This window comes from Antedon mediterranea, chromosome 4 (genome assembly GCF_964355755.1).
Source record: "Antedon mediterranea chromosome 4, ecAntMedi1.1, whole genome shotgun sequence".
NCBI classification, from domain to species: Eukaryota; Metazoa; Echinodermata; class Crinoidea; order Comatulida; family Antedonidae; genus Antedon; species Antedon mediterranea.
Window position 1 is genome coordinate 28,617,660 of NC_092673.1, and position 21,727 is coordinate 28,639,386.

General features: G+C 35.1%; 1 protein-coding gene across 2 annotated transcripts in view; it reads right to left on the bottom strand.

Annotated features, from left to right (window-relative positions):
* LOC140047163 (uncharacterized) overlaps positions 1 to 21,727 on the bottom strand; it is a 30,924-nt gene that overhangs the window by 3,987 nt on the left and 5,210 nt on the right. Inside the window, exons 8-35 of one of the 2 annotated variants that reach the window (XM_072092012.1) lie at positions 21,254 to 21,482; positions 20,500 to 20,606; positions 20,088 to 20,282; positions 19,504 to 19,657; positions 19,193 to 19,413; positions 18,503 to 18,679; positions 17,862 to 17,987; positions 16,907 to 17,173; positions 16,673 to 16,744; positions 16,382 to 16,498; positions 15,972 to 16,091; positions 14,055 to 14,198; positions 13,550 to 13,703; positions 13,156 to 13,263; positions 12,670 to 12,806; positions 11,928 to 12,048; positions 11,192 to 11,550; positions 10,675 to 10,722; positions 10,265 to 10,303; positions 9,901 to 10,145; positions 4,666 to 4,861; positions 4,162 to 4,433; positions 3,916 to 4,042; positions 3,322 to 3,486; positions 2,687 to 2,962; positions 1,782 to 1,999; positions 1,422 to 1,579; positions 613 to 929 (exon numbers count right to left, since the gene is read on the bottom strand). In XM_072092012.1, the coding sequence (XP_071948113.1) occupies positions 613 to 929; positions 1,422 to 1,579; positions 1,782 to 1,999; positions 2,687 to 2,962; positions 3,322 to 3,486; positions 3,916 to 4,042; positions 4,162 to 4,433; positions 4,666 to 4,861; positions 9,901 to 10,145; positions 10,265 to 10,303; positions 10,675 to 10,722; positions 11,192 to 11,550; positions 11,928 to 12,048; positions 12,670 to 12,806; positions 13,156 to 13,263; positions 13,550 to 13,703; positions 14,055 to 14,198; positions 15,972 to 16,091; positions 16,382 to 16,498; positions 16,673 to 16,744; positions 16,907 to 17,173; positions 17,862 to 17,987; positions 18,503 to 18,679; positions 19,193 to 19,413; positions 19,504 to 19,657; positions 20,088 to 20,282; positions 20,500 to 20,606; positions 21,254 to 21,482 (4,869 nt within the window). Of the gene's footprint in view, positions 1 to 612; positions 930 to 1,421; positions 1,580 to 1,781; positions 2,000 to 2,686; positions 2,963 to 3,321; positions 3,487 to 3,915; positions 4,043 to 4,161; positions 4,434 to 4,665; positions 4,862 to 9,900; positions 10,146 to 10,264; positions 10,304 to 10,674; positions 10,723 to 11,191; positions 11,551 to 11,927; positions 12,049 to 12,669; positions 12,807 to 13,155; positions 13,264 to 13,549; positions 13,704 to 14,054; positions 14,199 to 15,971; positions 16,092 to 16,381; positions 16,499 to 16,672; positions 16,745 to 16,906; positions 17,174 to 17,861; positions 17,988 to 18,502; positions 18,680 to 19,192; positions 19,414 to 19,503; positions 19,658 to 20,087; positions 20,283 to 20,406; positions 20,411 to 20,499; positions 20,607 to 21,253; positions 21,483 to 21,727 lie in introns of those variants that run through there. The other variant, XM_072092013.1, reaches the window with a different exon arrangement.

Sequence of the window (21,727 nt, forward strand, 5' to 3'; positions counted from 1 at the left end):
AAGTTAACTTAAAATAGTGCGGTTGGATATGCGAGTTTAACTAGCTCCAGCTCGATAAAATAGATTTTATTGGCTAGCTTGGCTATTCTTGAGTTGCTGAATTAAACCATTAAAATAGTGCGGTTGGATATGTGAGTTTAACTACCTCCAGCTCGATAAAATAGATTTTATTGGCTAGCTTGGCTATTCTTGAGTTGCTGAATTAAACCATCCATTGACCACCCCTTCGGCCATTTTGAATTTCAAAATGGCCGACATTCCATACTACACTTTGTCATCCATGGTATCATCGGAAAGGAAATGTAATACTGATCATTTTATCCCATTATACGCATATCGAAAAATGCATAGTTACATAGTGATTTAGCAATAAAACAAGTCACGTTACCATAACTGTCAAAAGGTCAACATTTAATTTTCTCAAATACTTTACTGTTTGGTAAGAATTGTTTATATATTATGAATAAACAGCGTATTCAATGAATGAGATGTACACTAGAACGTTGGACACTAATTGGATAGAAGGCTGAATGCATTTATAATAGTTTGGTAATTAGTGAGTTTTGGCTTTTTTTAAATAGAGTTTATACAAAGAGACTTGTTTATACTTACTTTGATCATTTTCTCTTTCTCATGTTGTATATCAGCCCTAAATTTATCCAACACCCTTTTACTATCTTCAGCCTCAGTTTGTCGTCGTTCAACATCTATCAACAGCTGGTGCAATTCTTCTTGTCGCGCATGTTGTTGAGACAGAATGCCGGTCAGTGCGTCTCGTTCCTGGCTAACATCCGTTTTCAGTTGTTCAACATCTTGAAGGACTTGCTTTTTCAGTTTTAAATCATCTTTTAGTTCATTTTCTAAATGAGTTTTCTTATCCATGTTATCTTTTACTTCTTTGCTTGATGTCTTTAACTGACCATGGAGATCTAAGAGATGATTGAATATTATCTGTTTTAGTTACTGGTACTGGTTCAAGTAACTGTCTAAATAGAGACATGTGACAGCCATAAATTAATTATCCCTTTTGTTTAGATTAGATAGCACATTTTATCTATTATTTAAATTTCATACGAGCAAATCACCAATTACAGGATGGATAAACTATTTTATTTATTTATTTATCATGCTTATAAACTAAGTCTCATTTGAGGCTTAAGGAGTAAAGTTGAAAGAGTGGTGAGTTACAAGCCAGGCATTAGGTCACATGAACCCTGGACCATGGGATTGAAAGGCAAGCAAGCACCCTAACCACCAAGCTACAGCTCCAATTTGTCAATTTATTTCAAAAACTTCCTCAGGGAGAGGCAGTATCTAGTACACATATTTAAATACAAAGAATAAATTTACTATCCACATTGTTACAAAAATGAAAGGACTTCACATACAATGAACTTTGAACCATGTATTTCCATTCTTACCTTTAAGCTTATGCTTAGTGGCCTGCAGTTCTTTTAACATTGCAGAACGTTTGTTGTTCATCTCATTGAGGTCTTTCTCGGCTGCTCTCACGTCTGTGCTCAGTTTCTCAAGATGCCCTTGTAGGTTCTCAAAAGCGCCCTCACTCTCAGATTGTTGCCTGAAAAAGAATTACAGATTTAGCTTTTTTGACAGGAAGGTAAAAATATTGTCAGTTGTCGTAGACAAACTTAGACATTATTGTTTAAATAATATAAACTGTTTGAACCATTTCTACATAAAACCAATGTTAGTGACCTATTTCTAGTTTTTATTTATGGATTAAATTCTATTTGAGTGCTAAATGCTTTATCCATAGTTACCTTCTGAACTGTCTGACCTTTGAGCCCATGCTTTCACAATTCCCTTCCAGCATTTCTTTCTCTCTCTGTAGATTACTTATACCAGCCTCCATTGACAGTTTCTCTTCTGTCAGTTGTTCTTTCACGGCTCTCTCAATTTCAATAGTTTGTCTGGTACATTCCAAACTCAACTGCTTCTGTTGCACTTCTGACTGTAGGTTTTCCAGCTGTCCTCGTTCCTAAAACAATATTTAATTGGCTTCAATAATATATTCGTATGTCTTGTATAATTGTGATATCTACTGCATTATTATTCTACAGTACTTGGTTTCTCAGCAATGAACATCATAATTTCAGACCAATGTATACTAAGGAGATACAGTATTATCTATCATATAAGAAGAATTAAATATTATTGATTGATAAATAGATGGTTTTTATTTCAGTTATTTCCATAACTTTTGCCTATAGGTAACCATCATAAATTTGTATATTACAAACATGAGAACTATGTATGTATGTAAAATTAATTAATTTGAAAGGTAATATTGTTTGATAGCTGACAAGGAGAATGATGTCACAGGGTTTTCTTACAAAAAGATTTTATTTTTATGCCATTCAACAAGAACACAACTCACAAATTACAGGATTGTAAACCCATGCCATCTAAACTAAGGCTAGGTAGATTAAGCCTAAGGCTTAGGTAGTGGCGTTAGTGTTTGCGTAAAATCATGGAATTGTTAAAGGATTTGAACCATGGACTCTGTGATTGGTAAGCAAGTATATCAACCCCCAAGCCACAGTGCCACTCTACTGCTATTTGGTATTATATTAAAAAATACATGAACCACTTGATTTTAAAACTGTGTAAAAAGTTAGTGTTGATTTTCAACAATCTTAAAATATACTATTGATAGCGTATTTACCTCTAATGCAGCAATTTGTGTATGTTCCAGCTCAGCCATCTTGCGTTCATGTTGAATTCTTAATGCCTCTAGTTCCGTCTTCTCTATCTGAATCAACTCCAACGTATGCTTTAATTCTGTTTTACTCTTATCTATACTTCCTTCAATATGTTGTAGTTCTCGGTCTGTTTCTTCTCTTTGGCTTCTTGATTCTTCTAGCTTCGCGTTGCCAGCGGAAACAGCTTTTGTCAGTTGCATTTTTTCTTTGTTCAGTTGATCAAGCTTGAATTTAGCTTCCTGCAATTTCAAAAAATCAAAATCTTCTCTGTCTGAAATAGTTTTTTTTTTAACAAATGTTGTTATTTCTTATTTTACAGAAGTTTACGGATTCTGATACTGGGTACTCTTTTTTTGAAAAATGTAATATATAACAAATAGATATTGAAAATGTCACCATCTATCATCATCTTGTATCGCACCAACATAAAAAACCCCTTCAGTAATCATTAACAACATTACTTACAACATAACTAGGACCTTCAATGCCATAACTATTATCACATTCAACAACATCACTAGTTATGAAGAACCCATAAAGCACCAGAGTACCAATTTAAATGAATGAACTCATAATCATCATTATAAACTTTATATACCCCAATCTTGCGTTCTGTCTCTGTGACCTCAGCCTCTCCATCCTTCAAGGCCATGATCAGTTTCTGCTTGCTAGAGTCTACACTATTTGACAAGCGCTGTAGTTCAGTTTCTTTCTGTGCTACATCTTGTAAAAGTGAGCCTAACTTCTCTTCTTGATTGCTTATCTAGATTAAGAAATGTATTTACATATTAGGAGACACATCTGAGATGATTTAATCATCTTATGCTTGACTGAAATTGATCTGAGGTCGCCATTCTCTTAGCCGTCCTTTGACAGACTGTGAAAGATGCACTCATTTTAGATTTGTACACGATCCAGATGTGTACACTGGACCTCAAGTTTAAAGAAAGCTTACTCGTAACTTGGCCACACCCACCAGATCAAATAAAACAACAGGGACTGAACATTATAGGAAATATTTGCCAGATTATGGAGTAAAAACAATCTCCGGATACATTAAGACAAGTTTTTGCTTTCAGGTGTGGAGCAAACACAATGACCACATGGCACAATAATTTGCTTCTCAAAGTTTGAAAAGCATTGATGTCAATTTTTTTAACAATAATTTGTAGCTCCTGATATTTCTACCTACCCTGGTTGTAATGTGATCTAATGTTGCCATTTTTTCTGCCAATTCTCCAGTTGCATCTCTAATAGCTGACGATTGCTCTAGTACTTTCTGCTCACCTACTAACAACTCAGAATTTATTTTTTCAAGTCTGAAATAGAATGAAAATTACTGTATTTAATTGTTTGCTTTGTCTACACTATCAAGCTTGATAATATTATCTACTATTTTGTGTAAACGTGAAAAATGTAATATATCAAAAATTCTAACCTTGCGCTCAAGTGCTGTGTTTTTGTTTCCAAGCTTCTAAACTCATTATCTCGACTTGCGATGACAATTTCGATTGCTTTTACTTCCTCTTCACGTTGGGTTTTAAGATCTTTTAGTTCGCCAACTTCTTCTTTAAGATCTTCCAGTTGCGATTCCAGATGGATGATTTCTTTCCCGCTCTCTTGCGCTCTTTTCTCCATCTCTGTAACCTCGTCGTGTGTTTGTTTAAACTTTTCAGTCACCTCGTCATACTGGTTTAATGTTTCATTCGCCTGAAAAAAAGCATGACATAAATTATTATCAAAATCCAAGTGAAGAGCACAATTAAAAAGTTCAATTATAGCTTTCCAACTGCAGTCAATGATTATGATATGATTACGATGGTGATTATGATGGTGATTATGATTATGATGGTGATTATGATTATGATGGTGATTATGATGATGATGAATACAATGGTGATTATGATGATGATCTCTGTGTGAAAATTATAAAAACAAACACCTTTTGTCTAACATCTTTCAAATCTTCCTCACATTCATGTAGAAGGTTGTCTGCTTCTCGTAACTCTGCTCTTCTCTTTGTTAACGTTTTCTCTGTGCAGATTATCTCTTGCCGTATATGTTGCACACGCCCTCTTGAGTCTGACGAGTATTCCGAATAGGTTCCTTCAGACAATTGGTCTTCCACTAAAAAATCTCTATAGAAACAAACTTTAAAATAAATTTTTTCTTTCTTTCTTTCATTTATTTGGCATCTCAATAAATAACATTAAAAATACATCAATAATATATAAAATCACCTTAAATATTAATATACATGTACATCAAAAAAGCAAATAAAAATGGCGGGATTAATGAAGTCTGACGATGCACGGGAAAACACATAAAGTCGTTTAAAGTAAAACAACTTAATTCCAATGTGGTCCCTAAAAAGATAGTAATTATAATTTTAACAAAACAAACATTATAAGACGGGGTTCATAAATATATAAGCATATAAGCAAAACATCTGATATAATGGCACAATAATAATTTATCTATGTTTAATTTTGTAATATTGTTTCAATTCAGTTTTAAATTTAGATGTGTTGGAAATTTGTTTAATATAGTCAGGAAGGTTATTCCATTCTCTGATTGCATTAAAATAGAACGTATTACATTCTATGCCTTGGACTTTAGGTACAACAAAATTGAGTTTACTACCACGAGTGAAGTGACCATGTAAGTTATTAACTCTACGAAAGTTTTCGTTTAGGTATGAAGCACTTCTGCCCATAAATATTTTATGAACTTGGCTAATTTGCAAGAACTTTACTCGATATTTTACATTTAACAATGTCATGATCTACAGTGTCAAATGCCTTCTTTAAATCGACCAACACCATACCCGAGAAATTTCCCTTAGAAGTTTGGGTTTTAAGGGAATCAACTAAGTCTATCAAACATGTGTCAGTAGAGAAGGCAGCTCGAAATCCAGATTGATATTTATACAATACGTTGTTTTCAGTAAGGTATTTTTCGATTTGAATAAAAACAGCCTTCTCTAAAATTTTAGACATTGTACTGAGTATACTTATAGGGCGATAGTTTCCAATATCGGTTCTACTACCTTTTTTATAAAGAGGTATGACCTTGGCCTTTTTCATGTCTTCTGGGACTGTACTGGTACTAATTGATAAATTAATTATGTAGGTAATGGGAACTTTTAGAATTTCAGCCCCATCTTTTATGAAGCGGGGAGGTATCTTATCGACACCCGTGCTTTTTGTCGCATTAAGTTTGTTTAATTCACTATATATAAAGTCTTCGTCCACTGAGTTGAGCATAAAGTTATTGCCACTAACGGTTCTATAGAAATCCTTAAGTTTGGACGACGTACAGTCATACACATTCTTAGGGGATGGAAGTTTACTGACCAAATTGGCTGCAATAGTAGTAAAATATTCGTTGAAGCAAGAAGCAATTTTGGCTGGGTCGAAACATTTAGTACCATTGGGCAGGTCAATAACCGTTTTAGCACTATCCTTAGATGTATTACTATAGCCTAGACCTTTAAACATTTTCCATAATTTTTTAGGGTTATTTTTATTTTCTTCAGCCTTGTTTAAAAAATGATTTGATTTAGCTTTATTTATATCACGCTGTATTTTATTTCTTAGTTTGCGAAATTGTATTAATAAGTCGGTATTATTCTTGTTTTTATTATACATATTTAATAATTTATCTCTGGTTTCAATGTCTTGTAATATTTCTCTAGTTAACCATGGTTCCGTTCTTTGTTTCATCCTAATGTTTTTAAGGGGGGCAATGGAATCAATAGCAGCCAAAAGTAATGCATTAAATTTATACAGAGCTTCATTTACATCTCCGATAGAGGTAACTACTGACCAATCGATATCTATTAGTATGTTTCTAAATTGATCAACGGTATAGTTTTTTAGTGATCTGATATATACATTTTTATGTCCATTGAACTTAAGTTTAATAGTTTTCCGTGTACAAAATGTCATTAAGTGATCGCTTAGACCTGTTGCGATTGTACCCGATTGGCTTATCTTATTCTCATTATTACATAATATATGATCGAGGCATGAAGCAACTGTAGGGCATATCCTAGTTGGTTCAGTTACTTTGTTACTTAAACTAAACATACTTAGAATTTGATTAGAGCTATTCAATAAAGATGACTTTGTTAAAGTACATATATTAAAATCGCCAACAACAATTAATTCACTGTCCATTCCAATTTTAGATAACATATTTTCAAACAGAGTTAGAAAGTTCGTTTGCTTTGGTGGTCTGTAACATGTTCCAATTATAATGGGTTTGGTTTTAGGCAGGATCAGTTCAATCCAAAGTACTTCAGCTTCGTCGGATTCAATATCTGAACGCCGGTTAAACGCGATGTCATCCCTTATATACGTACATACGCCACCGCCTTTGCGGTCGCGATCTCTTCGTAGAACTGAGTAACCTTCAATTTTAATTTCGTTGTCAGATACCGAATCATCAATCCATGTTTCGCTAATGGAGATAATGCCAGCTTTACTTTTATATGCAATATCGCGCAGTTCCAGTAGTTTGGGGATCATTGATCTTGTATTTAAGTGTAGAATGTGTATTCCTTTCTGTTTAAACCGCATGAAGTCTTCAGGAGCGACGTTATAATTAAATAATGGGGGTGGCGTTCTTAATCCTATGTCATCGTTATGATTTCCACAGGAATCAAATGGGAGATGTTTCCAGCTGCATTCCACGCATACATAATCAAATTCAGTATTGTTGTTTACAATGTACTTGTATCTTTTGGGCGTCATGAAACCATCAGTACACTTTATATGAGTCCACTTATTACACTCATCACACGATATGGCTCTGCTTCTGGTAGTGACGCGCCGTTGACATTTACCACAACAATTGTTTGATACAGGTACATTCGCTGGTCCAGGATTGGATTCGATGTCACCACACCATAGTAAGCAGATAATTAAAGTTCTACATGCAAGCTGTCTGGGGTTCCGATGAAGATTATAATCATAATGCGAGAATTTTTTGGTTGATGTAAATAGGTACGTATAACACTCACCGACTACATTCTGGAAATCTTTCGATGTATGGTTATCCAGATAAATTGAAGAAGGGCATAACTTATGAATGACTTGTTCATGTTCAGGATGATGGTGTGATCTTTTCAACACCATAACATATAGCGACAGCGCCAGAAAAATACCATTCATACTTCCCGCCATATGATGTATCCTTATACACAAATAGAAAGGAAAAGTACACTCACCAATTGTGCTTGCCGAAAACAAAGGCCAGCACGTCCTTGCTCTGCAGCGGAATGTATCGAGTTATGCGGTAACAAAATGACAATGTGTCCAGGTGGTCATGGAATGCAAGTGAATTCGCTTCGTCATTTGGTTGTTAAAAGTCAATAGCTAGATTCTTAGTTAGTACCCTTATCCAATGTTCAGCAGGGTTACCAAAACGAAAAACATCACAGATAGGCCTACACAATCAATCGAAATACAGTTACAGAGTCCAAACTTTCACTGTAAAACTACCGGTATAATACAAACAATCAAAACTAAAAAAATAGCAGGTTAAGATTCGGTAAAACAGCAGGTTAAAATTCATAAAAAACAGCAGGTTAAAATGCAATAAAAGTTGTTCAGGTATAGCATAAAATAGCGTTAAAATTGTGATAGCGAATTAATTCCAGTCATAACTCAGGCCGGTTGCAATAGGTCATCGGCATCTACTGTAGTCCCCTTTTACAATCAATGGTGTAGGCGAGAATATTTGAGTTGAAAGCAACTATCGGGGCCTAGCGGAGCTCGCTCTTAACACGACCGTTCTGGACGAAGTAGGAATTGCGTGTCACGAAGTAGGAATTGCGTTCCTCTCTAACTTACAGAGCAAAGGCTCTAACATTATACAGTGGTGTTCTTCCTTTGGGACACCCATATTCTGGGGGACACCCATATTCTGGTGACACCCATATTCTGGTGACACCCCTATTCTGGGGACACCCATATTCTGGTGACACCCATATTCTGGGGAAACCCGTATTCTGGGGAAACCCGTATTCTGGTGACACCCGTATTCTGGTGACGCCCATATTCTGGTGATGCCCATATTCTGGGGGACACCCCTATTCTGGTGACACCCATATTCTGGTGACACCCATATTCTGGTGACACCCATATTCTGGTGATGCCCATATTCTGGTGACGCCCATATTCTGGGTGACACCCATATTCTGGTGACACCCATATTCTGGTGACACCCATATTCTGGTGATGCCCATATTCTGGTGATGCCCATATTCTGGTGACACCCATATTCTGGTGACACCCATATTCTGGTGACACCCATATTCTGGTGACACCCATATTCTGGTGATGCCCATATTCTGGTGATGCCCATATTCTGGTGATGCCCATATTCTGGGGGACACCCCTATTCTGGTGACACCCATATTCTGGTGACACCCATATTCTGGTGACACCCATATTCTGGTGATGCCCATATTCTGGTGATGCCCATATTCTGGTGATGCCCATATTCTGGGGGACACCCCTATTCTGGTGACACCCATATTCTGGTGATGCCCATATTCTGGGGACACCCCTATTCTGGTGACACCCCTATTCTGGTGACACCCCTATTCTGGTGACACCCCTATTCTGGTGACACCCCTATTCTGGGGAAACCCATATTCTGGTGACACCCATATTCTGGTGACACCCATATTCTGGGGACACCCCTATTCTGGGGAAACCCCTATTCTGGGGAAACCCCTATTCTGGGGAAACCCCTATTCTGGGGAAACCCATATTCTGGTGACACCCATATTCTGGTGACACCCCTATTCTGGGGAAACCCATATTCTGGTGACACCCATATTCTGGTGACACCCATATTCTGGTGACACCCATATTCTGGTGACACCCTATTCATAGGAAACCTCTAATAAGAAGAAACCTCTATTTATGAGACATTCCTATTCATGAGACATCCCTATTCATGGGACGTCCCTATTCATGAGACGCCCCTTTTCTGGGGAAACCCCTATTTATGGGCTATGTCTATTCTGGGGACACTCCTATTCTAGTGACACCCCTATTTATAGCACACCCTATCCTTGTGACACCCCTATTAAGTGAACATTTTATTGGGTCCTAAAGGTGTCCACTTAACAGGGTTTGTATTAGTTGCTGTGATAACAAACCTTCTTCTTTCCTTTCTTTCAGTCATACGTATTGTCTGCATTTCTTTCTCCATCATTCCTTTCTCTATTCTAAGTTCATCTACTTCATTTTTCAGTTCATTCATTCCTCGTATTATTTCTTCAAGTTCTGCATTTGTACATCTTCGTTCATCTTCTAAATCGTGGTTCTTTAATTTTAGAGAATCTAATTTATCTTTCTGCTTCTCAATGGCTAAATCAAGGTCTTCTAACTCATCATTGCGATTCTAAGATAAATTGTAAAAAGATTCATACAAATTGATTAATTAAAAGGGTATTCAATTAAAACCTAAAAGTTTTTTTAGCATTGTACAATAAATGTTAATTTTATTTATTAAGAACTCGCCTCTAATTCTTCATCCCTAACTTTAGCAGACTTTGACTTCTGTAAGAAAAAGTAATGATAAACATGCATCATGAATTTAGTTTACAAAGTTAAATGTCATTTTTATGTAAAATGAATGTCATTTTCATATTAAACAAATGTCATTTTCCTGTAAAATTAATGTTATTTTCATGTTAAATTTATGTTATTTTCATGTTACATTAATGTAATTTCCATGTAAAATGAATGTCATTTCCATGTAAAATTAATGTTATTTTTATATTACATGAATATCATTTTTATTTTAAATTAATGTCATTTTCATGTCAAATTAATGTCATTTTCATGTATTGAAACCATTAACTATAATTCATGATTATTTCTTCAATTAAGAAGTTACATTACATAAATTGCTAGTGTCACATACACACCTTTTTCTTCTTGGCAAGTTGTCTTTCAAGATCTTTGACATAATCCTCCTGAGAAAAAAAAATGATTGGTGCATATGAACAATTGGCTAAAAACACAGTTTAAAGTTCAAATTATTTACTCACATCATATTATAAAACGAACACATGAACACATGGAAAATGTAGGCCTAAACGTGCTTATGCAGTTTTTACATACAGTATTAAATGTTTGCTAATACTAAACTACAGCTCTGTCTATACTATGAAACTAGGTTGACTGTGATGTGCCCAAGTATGGTAGTGATATGCTGAAATATGGTAGTGATATGACATCATCATGTCCATATATGGGCACATCACATTTCTTTTGCCACATAAAGTTTGATAGTGTAGACAGAGCTTAATTGTATTCATATGCTAGGTTATAAAGTGTGAATAAGCAGAATAGTCAAATGAAAATGCACACCTTTAAACCGTACATTATAAAAAGTATTCTAGAATTATTCTAATATATTGTGTAATTTGCATTCATATTTACCAAGTCATGATGCTCTGGAACATTGCAAAATAGAACATCGTCGGGAACCTCCATTTTCCTGCTCTGATGTTTGTCTATGTTGTCTCGTTGGTTATGAACTTCCGCAGTTTTTGCAAACTGTACTGAGTGATGAGGTGGCATTTGGTGTGTAGGTTGATGATGATCCGGCATTTGTTGTGAATGATATGGCAACTGTTGGGTAGGAACTGGATGACTCATCACTTGATGTATAGGTTGATCGTTTGACAGTTGATGAGTAGGAGTGTAATAGTTAGTTTGGTGTGGTGTTGATGTCGCATTTGGGGGCTGGGTAAAGCCCAACTGGTCAGATTGAGATGAAGATACCCATCCAGAAGGAACTATAATTAACAAAATAAAATCACAGTCAAATTGTAGCTTCATGGTTTAGAGGCTTATCATTTTAATTTATTAATTTTTTTAGGTACATGGACAATATCAAATTACTGTCCTATCAGATAGGTTTTAATCCCCCCTGACACATTCGTCTCGTCTCAAATGATAAACTGGGTTCTATAAAGTTATATACACTGGACCTACGGTTTGTAGAAGAAATAACAGAATTATTTATTATAAATTTGTGAAAAAAACAATTATCAAAAGTTAATGACAGACTGTTACCTAAAGTATCAAGGAAATGACAAGCATACACAATGTCTACATAATACGAATAGTGTACAGATGAGAGGTATGAAAACAACATTTAAAACATGTTTACCATTTTGAATAAAACTGCTTCCATCTTCAGGCTGGTAACCTCCATACTGCTGATTCTCTTCAGAAAATCGTAACCTACTATGCCTCATATCTCCATGATGTTGTCTACCTCCTCCGTGCGTCTAAAGTATACATGAAAGGAACCATTTGGCACAGACTAACTTATTTTCTTTAGTAAGAACACTCTCAAGTTCATTAATAATGGTAAATACACTGGACAATACAATTAAAAAATGAAGACTACATATGTTAAGACTCTCCAAAGAGGCCTCGGCAAAAATTGTACTAAAAGGATTTAAGTAGACCAAGAGGAAGATGATATAAACAGAACACAAAATTATCCTGCCCACAACAGAGTAAAATGGTGTACAACAGTTGATAATGATGATAATGATGAGGATGATGAAGAAGATGATGAAGAAGATGATAATGATGATAATATGATGGTGATGATGATGTTGATGATGATAATGATGATGATGTTGATGATGATGATAATGATGATGTTGGTGATGTTGTTGATGATGATAATGATGATGATGATGATAATGATGATGATTATGATTATAATGATGATGTTGATGATGTCAATGATGATGTTGATGATGATTATTATGATGAGGATGATGATTAATGATGATGAATAATGATGATAATAATGATTATGATAATGATGATAATGATGATAATAATGATGATAATGATGAATAATCTTCATTTATAAAAATTAAATCGAGCATTACTCCTTTCTTAAGGATTCCCTGCTGCTTTGGTGTTGTAACTTTAGCAATGTGTTGTCCTTGTTCTGTAACTGCTCTTCTCAGTGCTTCAACTTCTTCAAGCAGTGCGTGCATTGGGTTACCCTCTGGATGCATGTCATCTAGAAGTAACAAATGACTGGCTGTTGAGAACATGTGACAAGTTCAAGGGGTAACATTTATATCCTTGTAAGTAACTTCAGTGATGAGAGACTATAACGTTAATACATGTATATTCCTAAAAAACACATGGTAGGTGGACATACTTATAATGATTTATTTACCCTATGGATCTAATTGATGGGATTAAAAATGAGATTATTGTTTGCCTGTATTTTTACTTATCATCGTTTGGATGAAAATAAACGTCTTTGAATTGAAATAGTGACGAGAGACTGATGCTAAACACACAAAAAGTAAGTGGAATTCATCATCCAAAATAATAAAACGATGATAAAAAAAAACTGATACCTTCAGATTGATTAATAGCTTGGTTCAACATGTCATGAAGTCGTAAGATTTCTGCTTTCTGATCTTCAAGAGTCTCATACAGGATGCCTATTTCTTGCTGCTGGTCACCTAATGAAATTATTTACAAGATAAATTAGCAAGTCATTTATCCAACAAATTACAAAAGGAGGCGATTCCACATAAAACCTAAACCTATGATGGAAACATACAATTATGAAATATTAATAGCTGGGTCTTCAAATTCAATTCTATACAACTTCAAAACTCTGGGGAAATTCATTTGGTTGTGGTAATACAAGGATTCATAAAAACATTTAACAAGTACACAAAAGGCAAGCACAAGCACAACAATCATAATCTAAAAACACACAGAGAAACAAGGTAAGGACATTACCTATGGTTTGTGAGGCAGCATCCCCTCTGTCTATTTCACTAACAAGTTCCTGCTCACGCTCAGATAGAGCATGCTCCAAGCCGTTGATCTCCTCTTGAGCTTTCCTTAATTCTGTCGCTGCCTTTCTAACTTGTTCACTTGCATGTGCCTCTGCCTAAAATTATATAGGAGGAGAGAATTATGTATCAGCATTGGTTAATTGTGGCTAATGAGCTAGCCTATCAATAAAAGAGTCTTTGGTCCAAAATCCTATCTGACTCCACTTTGGTCGGGTGCCATATAAAAGCTTAAATAAATAAATGTATAAATTAAAAATCACTGTAATTAATTTTAAAACTTATCTTAGGAACTTATATAAGGAAAGTGACCAAATTCATTATTGCGGGAATCCAAGTACATGCTTACAAAAGAAGATATAGTGTGGTAGAAATAATTGTCTTTGTTAAAAGAAAACTAAAAATACTAAAAAAAAAAGAAATAAGTGAAAAAGAAACTTAAAACGAACATCAGCAATGGCATCTAGCTTCCTGATTTCAAGTTCTCTCTTAGATTTGTCAGTTGGTCTTCTCGTACTCCTTTCAACTGGTCGATATGTCTGTTGGTCAAGTTTGTCTTTCAGGTGTTGGAGCTCAGTTTCCAGTTCACCAATCTGATAATGAAATAAGGAAAATGAATATAAAACATGCAACATTATTATATTTGTTATTCATCAAGAGGATCACATGTGCAGATCTTCATTAAATAAAAAATAACTGATATTAATTCAAATAAAATATATAAAATACATTAATTATGCTAAAACAGAGAAACCGTGTGTACATATTAAAAGTTTCCTAGGCCCATGAACAACCTGCTATACAGGCCACCCAGGTTCATTAAAGCTAAATCTACACTATCAAACTGTATGTACATATATTTACATATTTAAGCATATCACTACTATATTTGGGCACCATATCACACTTTTTTGTGTGTCAAACTTTGATAGTGTAGACAGAGCTTAAGATAAAATTTGGTAAAAGTTTTATCTTCAGCAATTGTATACAGTTTAAAGATATTTCAAATTGTGTTTATGAAATTGGTAGTGGAATCAGAACAGTGGCGGATCTAGCGGGGGGCGTGTGGGGCGTACGCCCCCCCTATTTTTTAAAGATTTTTTTTTTTTTTTTTAAATTAAATAGATTTTAAAAACACGTATCATTTTCATAGTGAAAATAGTACGTCGGAGCACATCGTCAGCTTGATCGCATTTCACCAAGCATGTACGTCGACATCCTTTGTGTACTATCAATCTCTAGCGTAGTTACCAACGATCATTCACAGTTAAGTGTAAAACTAAAAGGAGCAAGTTGATAAAAGCCACGTGGTGAGCTTGGTCGCGTTTTACTAAGCAGGTCGGCATCCTTTGTGATCGTCACTCCCGTATTGTAGAGTAGCGGTACGTACCTCCGACGATCAATAGAGTTTATGAAGTCACATGGTCAGTGCTACACTACGCGCCCATTTATTAAATACAATAAAAACAAAGGCTAGGACTGTAGTGCCTATGAAAATTATCCCGTTATGCCTATATTTTATTAAAACATACTATTAAAATATTAACAATGCTGCATGCAGAATTTCATGACCCTTGTAGTGTTTTATTTGCTTTTCCGTCGATGATTCTCATAAACAAATCGCGATGACAAAAGGGGTGTTTTGTTTTTTTCAAATCACTAAATATAATGTAATGATGATCGAGCCGGACCGCTAATTTTTAAACGATCGTTTAAACCAGGTCGTTGAATATGCCGTGATTTTAATTGTCAAAAACATGATCGTCAGTCGATGGCTCGGAGTTTCGATAAATCTCGCGTCGCATGTGTTGCGTGGTGGTGGAAAACACTCTCATCAGCAAGTTTGCTTCATTAATATGTATGAGACTCTGTGACGACCCGCTTTAACGTGACGTCATTTTACTTTAGCTGCATGGATGATGGATGCGAAGAAGTAGTCACCGCGATCGACCCGGCGCGCGTGTAAGAAAATAATACCGGCCTAGGCTAGGACAAGTTTATGCTTATATAAAAGCTGAAAAACATCGTCGCGTTGTAAACATTTAGATGTAAAGTACAGGCAAGTTGTTATCTTGCTTTGGTACCCTAGGTAAGTATCAGCTGCATGTTCCACATGTTGTAATTTGCGAGCTTTAGAGTGTTTGGTAAATGACATTATGAATTGTTTGTAAATCGTTTTAAACGACTTACAATGCGCTAGAACGCCAAAATTTCCAGGGGGCCCTTGGCGGCCCCCTGGCCCCCAGCCAATGTTTGCTCGCTTCGCTCGCAAACCTACGCCCCCCTTATTTATAAATCCTGGATCCGCCCCTGCAGAATGTCTATCAAACTCTTTTAGCTACATTGCTCTGGCCAGGCTATGTTACCTTTTCATCTGATCTTTGTCTTCTAACATCCTTTTCTTTCATTCCTCTCCTTCCTTTCCCCGTTCCTTTCATTGTTGTGTCACTCAAATCATCATGCTGTTTCCAATCTGGCCAATCATCCTGTATCGGAGAAAATAGTTAGTCACTGGTATCCGTAATGAGGCAATTCAACTGGTAAGGTTATTAGCTCAACGCAGTGATACGACTCGGGTGAAAAGGATCAGAACACCAGGGTAACCCTACTCTTCTGAAAGACGCGCTGCATTCTTTAAAGTGCACACAAGCCAGTTTTCAGTCGCTATCATAGAGACTTGTTCTACCACCATGATTGAGGAGTGCATTGAACTTGTGCTATAACTTTGTTGTAAACATCAGCATCTATGAAACATTCAGCATGCCTCTACACTAACCTCCACTGGCGTTGCATCTATTTCATCTCTTCCATTTTTCTTCTGCGCATCTTCAAGTTGTTTACTTAGCCTATCAATTACATCATGGAGTGCCTGGATTTCTTCTGTTTTATCATCCTAAAATATATTTGAATTTAGAAAAGATACAATGATAGATACAATATAATGATATTTACGGAACCCTTTTCCATCAATAAAAGAAAAAAAATTATTAGTTGTTGAAAAATTGATTAATTTTTTTCTGTTTTCTTTTTTATATTTTATGATTTTATATCCTAGTAGAAAACGTACCTTTTTAATTGGTGGGTCCAATTGGGATTTATCTCTCAGTTGACGTTTCAGGTTCTTCAGTTCTGCCTCAACCTAAAATCATAGTAACTAAGTGATTATTTATGTTTAGAAGGTTTGCATGGTGAAGTTATGTTGATATAAAGTTTGCGGTACACAACGTATATATAGTTCTGAAAAGAACTGTTGAATTTGGGAGAGACTGAGAATGCAGAAAGTCCAATAATGCTTGCCTACCTCTTTTTGTCTTTCTTTTGATTTCTGAATTTCGTTCTTAGCTTCCTTTAACTTTCCCTCCATTACATCTTGAAGATCTCCTAATGATTTCCCTACTTGGTCTTCTTCATTGATTGGCTTTAACCTTCCTTTCTTACTAGCATGTATTCTTTCTTTAACTTGGTCGATTCTCCTTGACACGTCATTCGGGTCGATAGATTCATTCGCAAGGTCATTCCTTCTTTGTTCTTGTTCCTTTAAATTGTCTTTCATAGAACGATTGATGGTCTGGAAAAAAACCATAAACATGTTGGTTTTGGCTCAACTAGAGCAATAGGTTGACAACAATTAAAGTAAATGGAGAGAGACAAGCCATAGGCTCTACATCTATAACCAAATGTTTTAGACCTTGGCTAAATTATTCACATTCTCCTTCAGCATAAAATCAGGTGCTTTAAGCTCTGTCTACACTATCAAACTAGCTTAACAAAACAAGTGAAACATGCCCAAATATGGTAGTGATATCCCCAATATCCTTGTGTCCATATAGGGATAGTTTTTTTTGATAGTGTAGACAGAGCTTTATAAGCACATACATTTTTGACATTTACGACTGAGGGTAGGACAACCTTAAGCTCTGTTTACACTATCAACATTTATGTAACAAAAAGAATGTGATTTGCCCATATATGGACATGAAGATGATGCACATCACACTCTTTGTGTCAAACTTGCTTTTCTAGGTTGGTATAAATAGTGTAATCTATGACCGTCGTAGTAATCAATCACACAGAGACTTGACATACAGTTACAAATACAACGCTTTATTGGGTTGTTCCAACATAACAGTCTAAAACACCCACAAGGTCTCATTCTGAACACCCTCTATAGAGTCATGTTCACTTGTAGGGTTACAATAGTACAACTATCAGCATAAAGAAACAGAGATATGCAAACTAGCCTGGAAGCCTCTTACCTGTAGTGCACCAAGTTGATCAACCAGTCTGTGATAGTCTTGCTCTCTGGCTTCATTTGCATCTTTGTATTGTTTTAACTTGTCTTTTTCTGATTCTACTTCATCCTCCAAAGCGTGAATTTCATCCTGAAATATAAATATATATATATTCTTTTTACTTGTATAGCACTTGGTTTGTTTGTATGTTAGCACGATAGCGCCTACAATTACTTACAGAACATGCATCGGTTCATTGATAACTTCACAAATAAAACAAATAAATATCAACATACACCCTCTTAGCAACATCTTACTTCAAGTACTTCACTCAGTTTCTGGGTGTTTTTTGTGTTTCTTTTGTGGTCACTTATTGTTCAATGGTTAGGCTAGATTTATTCCGCTACACCATGCAGCTGCTATGCCTCACAGCTCAATCCACTACACCATGCAGCTGCTATGCCTCAAAGCTCAATCCACTACACCATGCAGCTGCTATGCCTCACGGCTCAATCCACTACACCATGCAGCTGCTATGCCTCACAGCTCAAGTGTGATTATTATTGCTGCTTGGGTTAGGTTTCCCATAGAACATTGTATATGCTCTTTTATTGCAATAGACATATTTATTAACTGGTATATCAAATTAAATTGGATTTATTTACCTCCGCCTTTGTATCCCTTCCAGAGAGTTCAGCCTTCAACCTCTCATTATCATTTTGAGATCTTTTCAATTTCTTCTCAAGATCTGGTATATATTGGCTTGTTTCCAACATTGACTTTTGTAGGCTATTATTGTCTTGTTGTAACTCTGCCAAACTTGCTTCTAGATCATCCACATACTGCAGGGTAAATATGTCATTTCATTTATTCATGATTAAACACATAAAAATGAGTTAAAAAGGATAACAATTGGTAAATTAAAGATAAAATACATTGTTTATGATACCCAAAAAAAATATAATAATAAAAAATAAAAAATTAGGTATATAAATATGGTTATATGCTGCAACTTACGCTTTGTATGTGTTCATTTTAAAATCATTCATATTATACTGTAATATAACATATTACTTTAGTACAGTACAGTTAATGTATTGATTATTATTATAAATCATGAAGAGAAGAATTAACTTGGCTGAAGAATGGCTCTAATCTAACTTTGTAATCCGATTAATTTCTGTTTTTCTACATGCAAAATAGAAAAAAGCGAGGAAAATACAAGGCAAATGAAAGCACAAAAACTAAATTTTTTTTTTCTTTGGTAAAAATAAGAAATATTTCTATTTCTCTAATACCTGGATTTTTTATAATGCAAGATCTGAAATTGGTGTGAAATAAATTAATAATAAAACCTTTTGTTTTTGTTTTGCTTGATGTTTTTCAGCTTCCAATTCTTGCTTTAATTGTTCAGCCTGTTCTAACTCTTGTATCAATGCATCTTTTTCTTGATGTAGTAGTTGGTTATCTCTTTGGCATTCTTCTGCCTGCTTCTTCACCCTCTCCAAATAATCTGTCAAACCTCCTACAACATTTTCTAAATCTTCTTTCAGTTCATCATTCATATCTGCTTGACCTATAAAAAAAGAGAATAGTATTTTACTGCAGTAATTATTAGTAATAATGCAGTTCTTGTAATGTTTCTAATTATTTTATGTAGTCTTACCAAAAACAAGTTGTTCTTCTATATTTTTTAAGGCTTCAGTCTCCTTGGCGATTTTTGCTAGCATTCTATCCATGTCACGCTTCAGTTGCTCGTGGTCATCAACTGTCCTTTCAACAGATCCTATCTGTTGTTTAAGGGCAGCTTCAATATTGGCCTACAAGAAGAAAGGTAAATCATATGATATCAACTGTCCTTCTAACAGATCCTATCTGAACATAAATCTCAGTTTATTTCTACAGAAAAATATTATACATTAGAATTTTCTTACTTAGAAAGGAAGAACGGCAGAGCTGGAAAATAGTTTGGCTCTAACTTCTATTGAGTCTATATCTTAAGATCTGTCTACACTATCAAACTACTTTGACAAAAAAAGTGTGATGTACCAAAATATGGTACTGTAGTGATATGTCATGTCCATATATGAGCACATCACATCACATCACCTAAAAATTGATAGTGTAGACAGAGCTTTGCTGATACATTCAGATAAAATCTTTAAATAGTAGGCTTTCATGAGTTGGTTTTTCTGCTTATATTTCTGCTAAATTATCAATTGTTGGAATATTAAATTCTAATGTACTCACATGCTTTGGGTCGTCTTTAACAACTTTATCCAATTGGCGCTTCAGCTGAGCCATCTGTCTTTCTTTTTGATGTATGATGTCATTGGTTCGATCCATGTCTTGCTCAATTCTTATCACTTGTTCTCGCAATTGGTTGATGGCAGCCATTTTGTCAGCTAGTTGATTCTGGAGGACTATTTTTTGTTCTGCAGGCATCTGTAAAATATGAATTTTTAAAACATTTTCTGCCACAAATGATTTTGGCTGGGACCAATGTTTTAATGTCATAATACAGAATATCTAAGTGGTGGATAAACTTACACTAGCTAGTTTAACAAACACTAGCTGGTTTAACTTACACTAGCTGGTTTAACATACACTAGCTGGTTTAACTTACACTAGCTGGTTTAAAACACTATTTGGTTTAACTTACACTAGCTGGTTTGACCTTTGATATGTTTTTCAGCTCTTCAGAAGCTGTAAGTACTTGTTGTTCTGTTTTCCTCAGGCTATCTTGCAACTTCTCAAGTCTAGATTCAGCTGTAAAACACAAGTAATGTATTTCATTGTTCAGAGTCCTGTCTACACTACCAAATTTTATGTGAAAAAACCGATGTGATGTGCCCATATATGGACTACCATATTAGAGCATATCACTACCATATTTGGGCACATTAAACTTTTGTTGTCAAACTAGTTTGATAGTGTAGACAGAGCTTTAGAGACATGAGCATACATTGCATAGTAAGATCACAACTTTGCACTGTTTACTAGCTGCATTACTGGAGCATGTTCCATATACGTGTTTGATCCAAAGATGACCAGGGTAATGAAATGTACACCGCTTAGAGGTTTCACAACATTAAGTGCTTTAAAAATCCAGGATATTACTATCACTATTATTATTATTACAGTAACTAATACATGACAGTACTGACAAGATGCTCATAATCTAAAGACATACAATCTCAGTAAAGCATCATTTGAGCTGTATCAGTACAAGATGCTTGTATTCTAATTTAATTCAAAGTCTCATTACTGATTTTTTTTATTCTACTTTCTGTGATTTTATTTATGTACATAACTTCTATGTCTGCTTAGTCAAATGATTCAAATTTTGATAACCTACTACAGTAGTTCCTTGGTCATTAATATGTGACAAACTAAATAATAATAACAAAACTCACCTCTTTCAATCTGTCTTTGCTTTTCTGCCAACCTGTCATCGGTAACTTGGTGCAACTGTTGTTCAATCTTTGCTTTCTCCTCACTCATCTCACGAGGTGCTTGCATCATTCGTATCTGTCGCCCTCTAGCTTTGATCACTCCCTCTCCAGCATAAGCATTGCGCTTGAAGATTGCTTTGCCTAAATACGCTGCTTCCTCGGTTCCACCATCTTCTGTTTCGTTGTTTATCTGTTGATTGAAACCTTGTTATTAGTGTATACAGGATTTTATGAACAATTTAAAAAATTATACTTAAATAAAGTATACTATTAGCTAGTGGTCTTTTAACAAAACTGCTAAAGTAAAAGGGTCCTAATTTAATGACAATGAGTTACCTAACTAAAATACCTTAACCGTAAACTATTAGTTAAAAACCTCTATTGACATGTATAACACTTACAGGTGTAAATTAGGTTTTATGTGAGTGAATACAA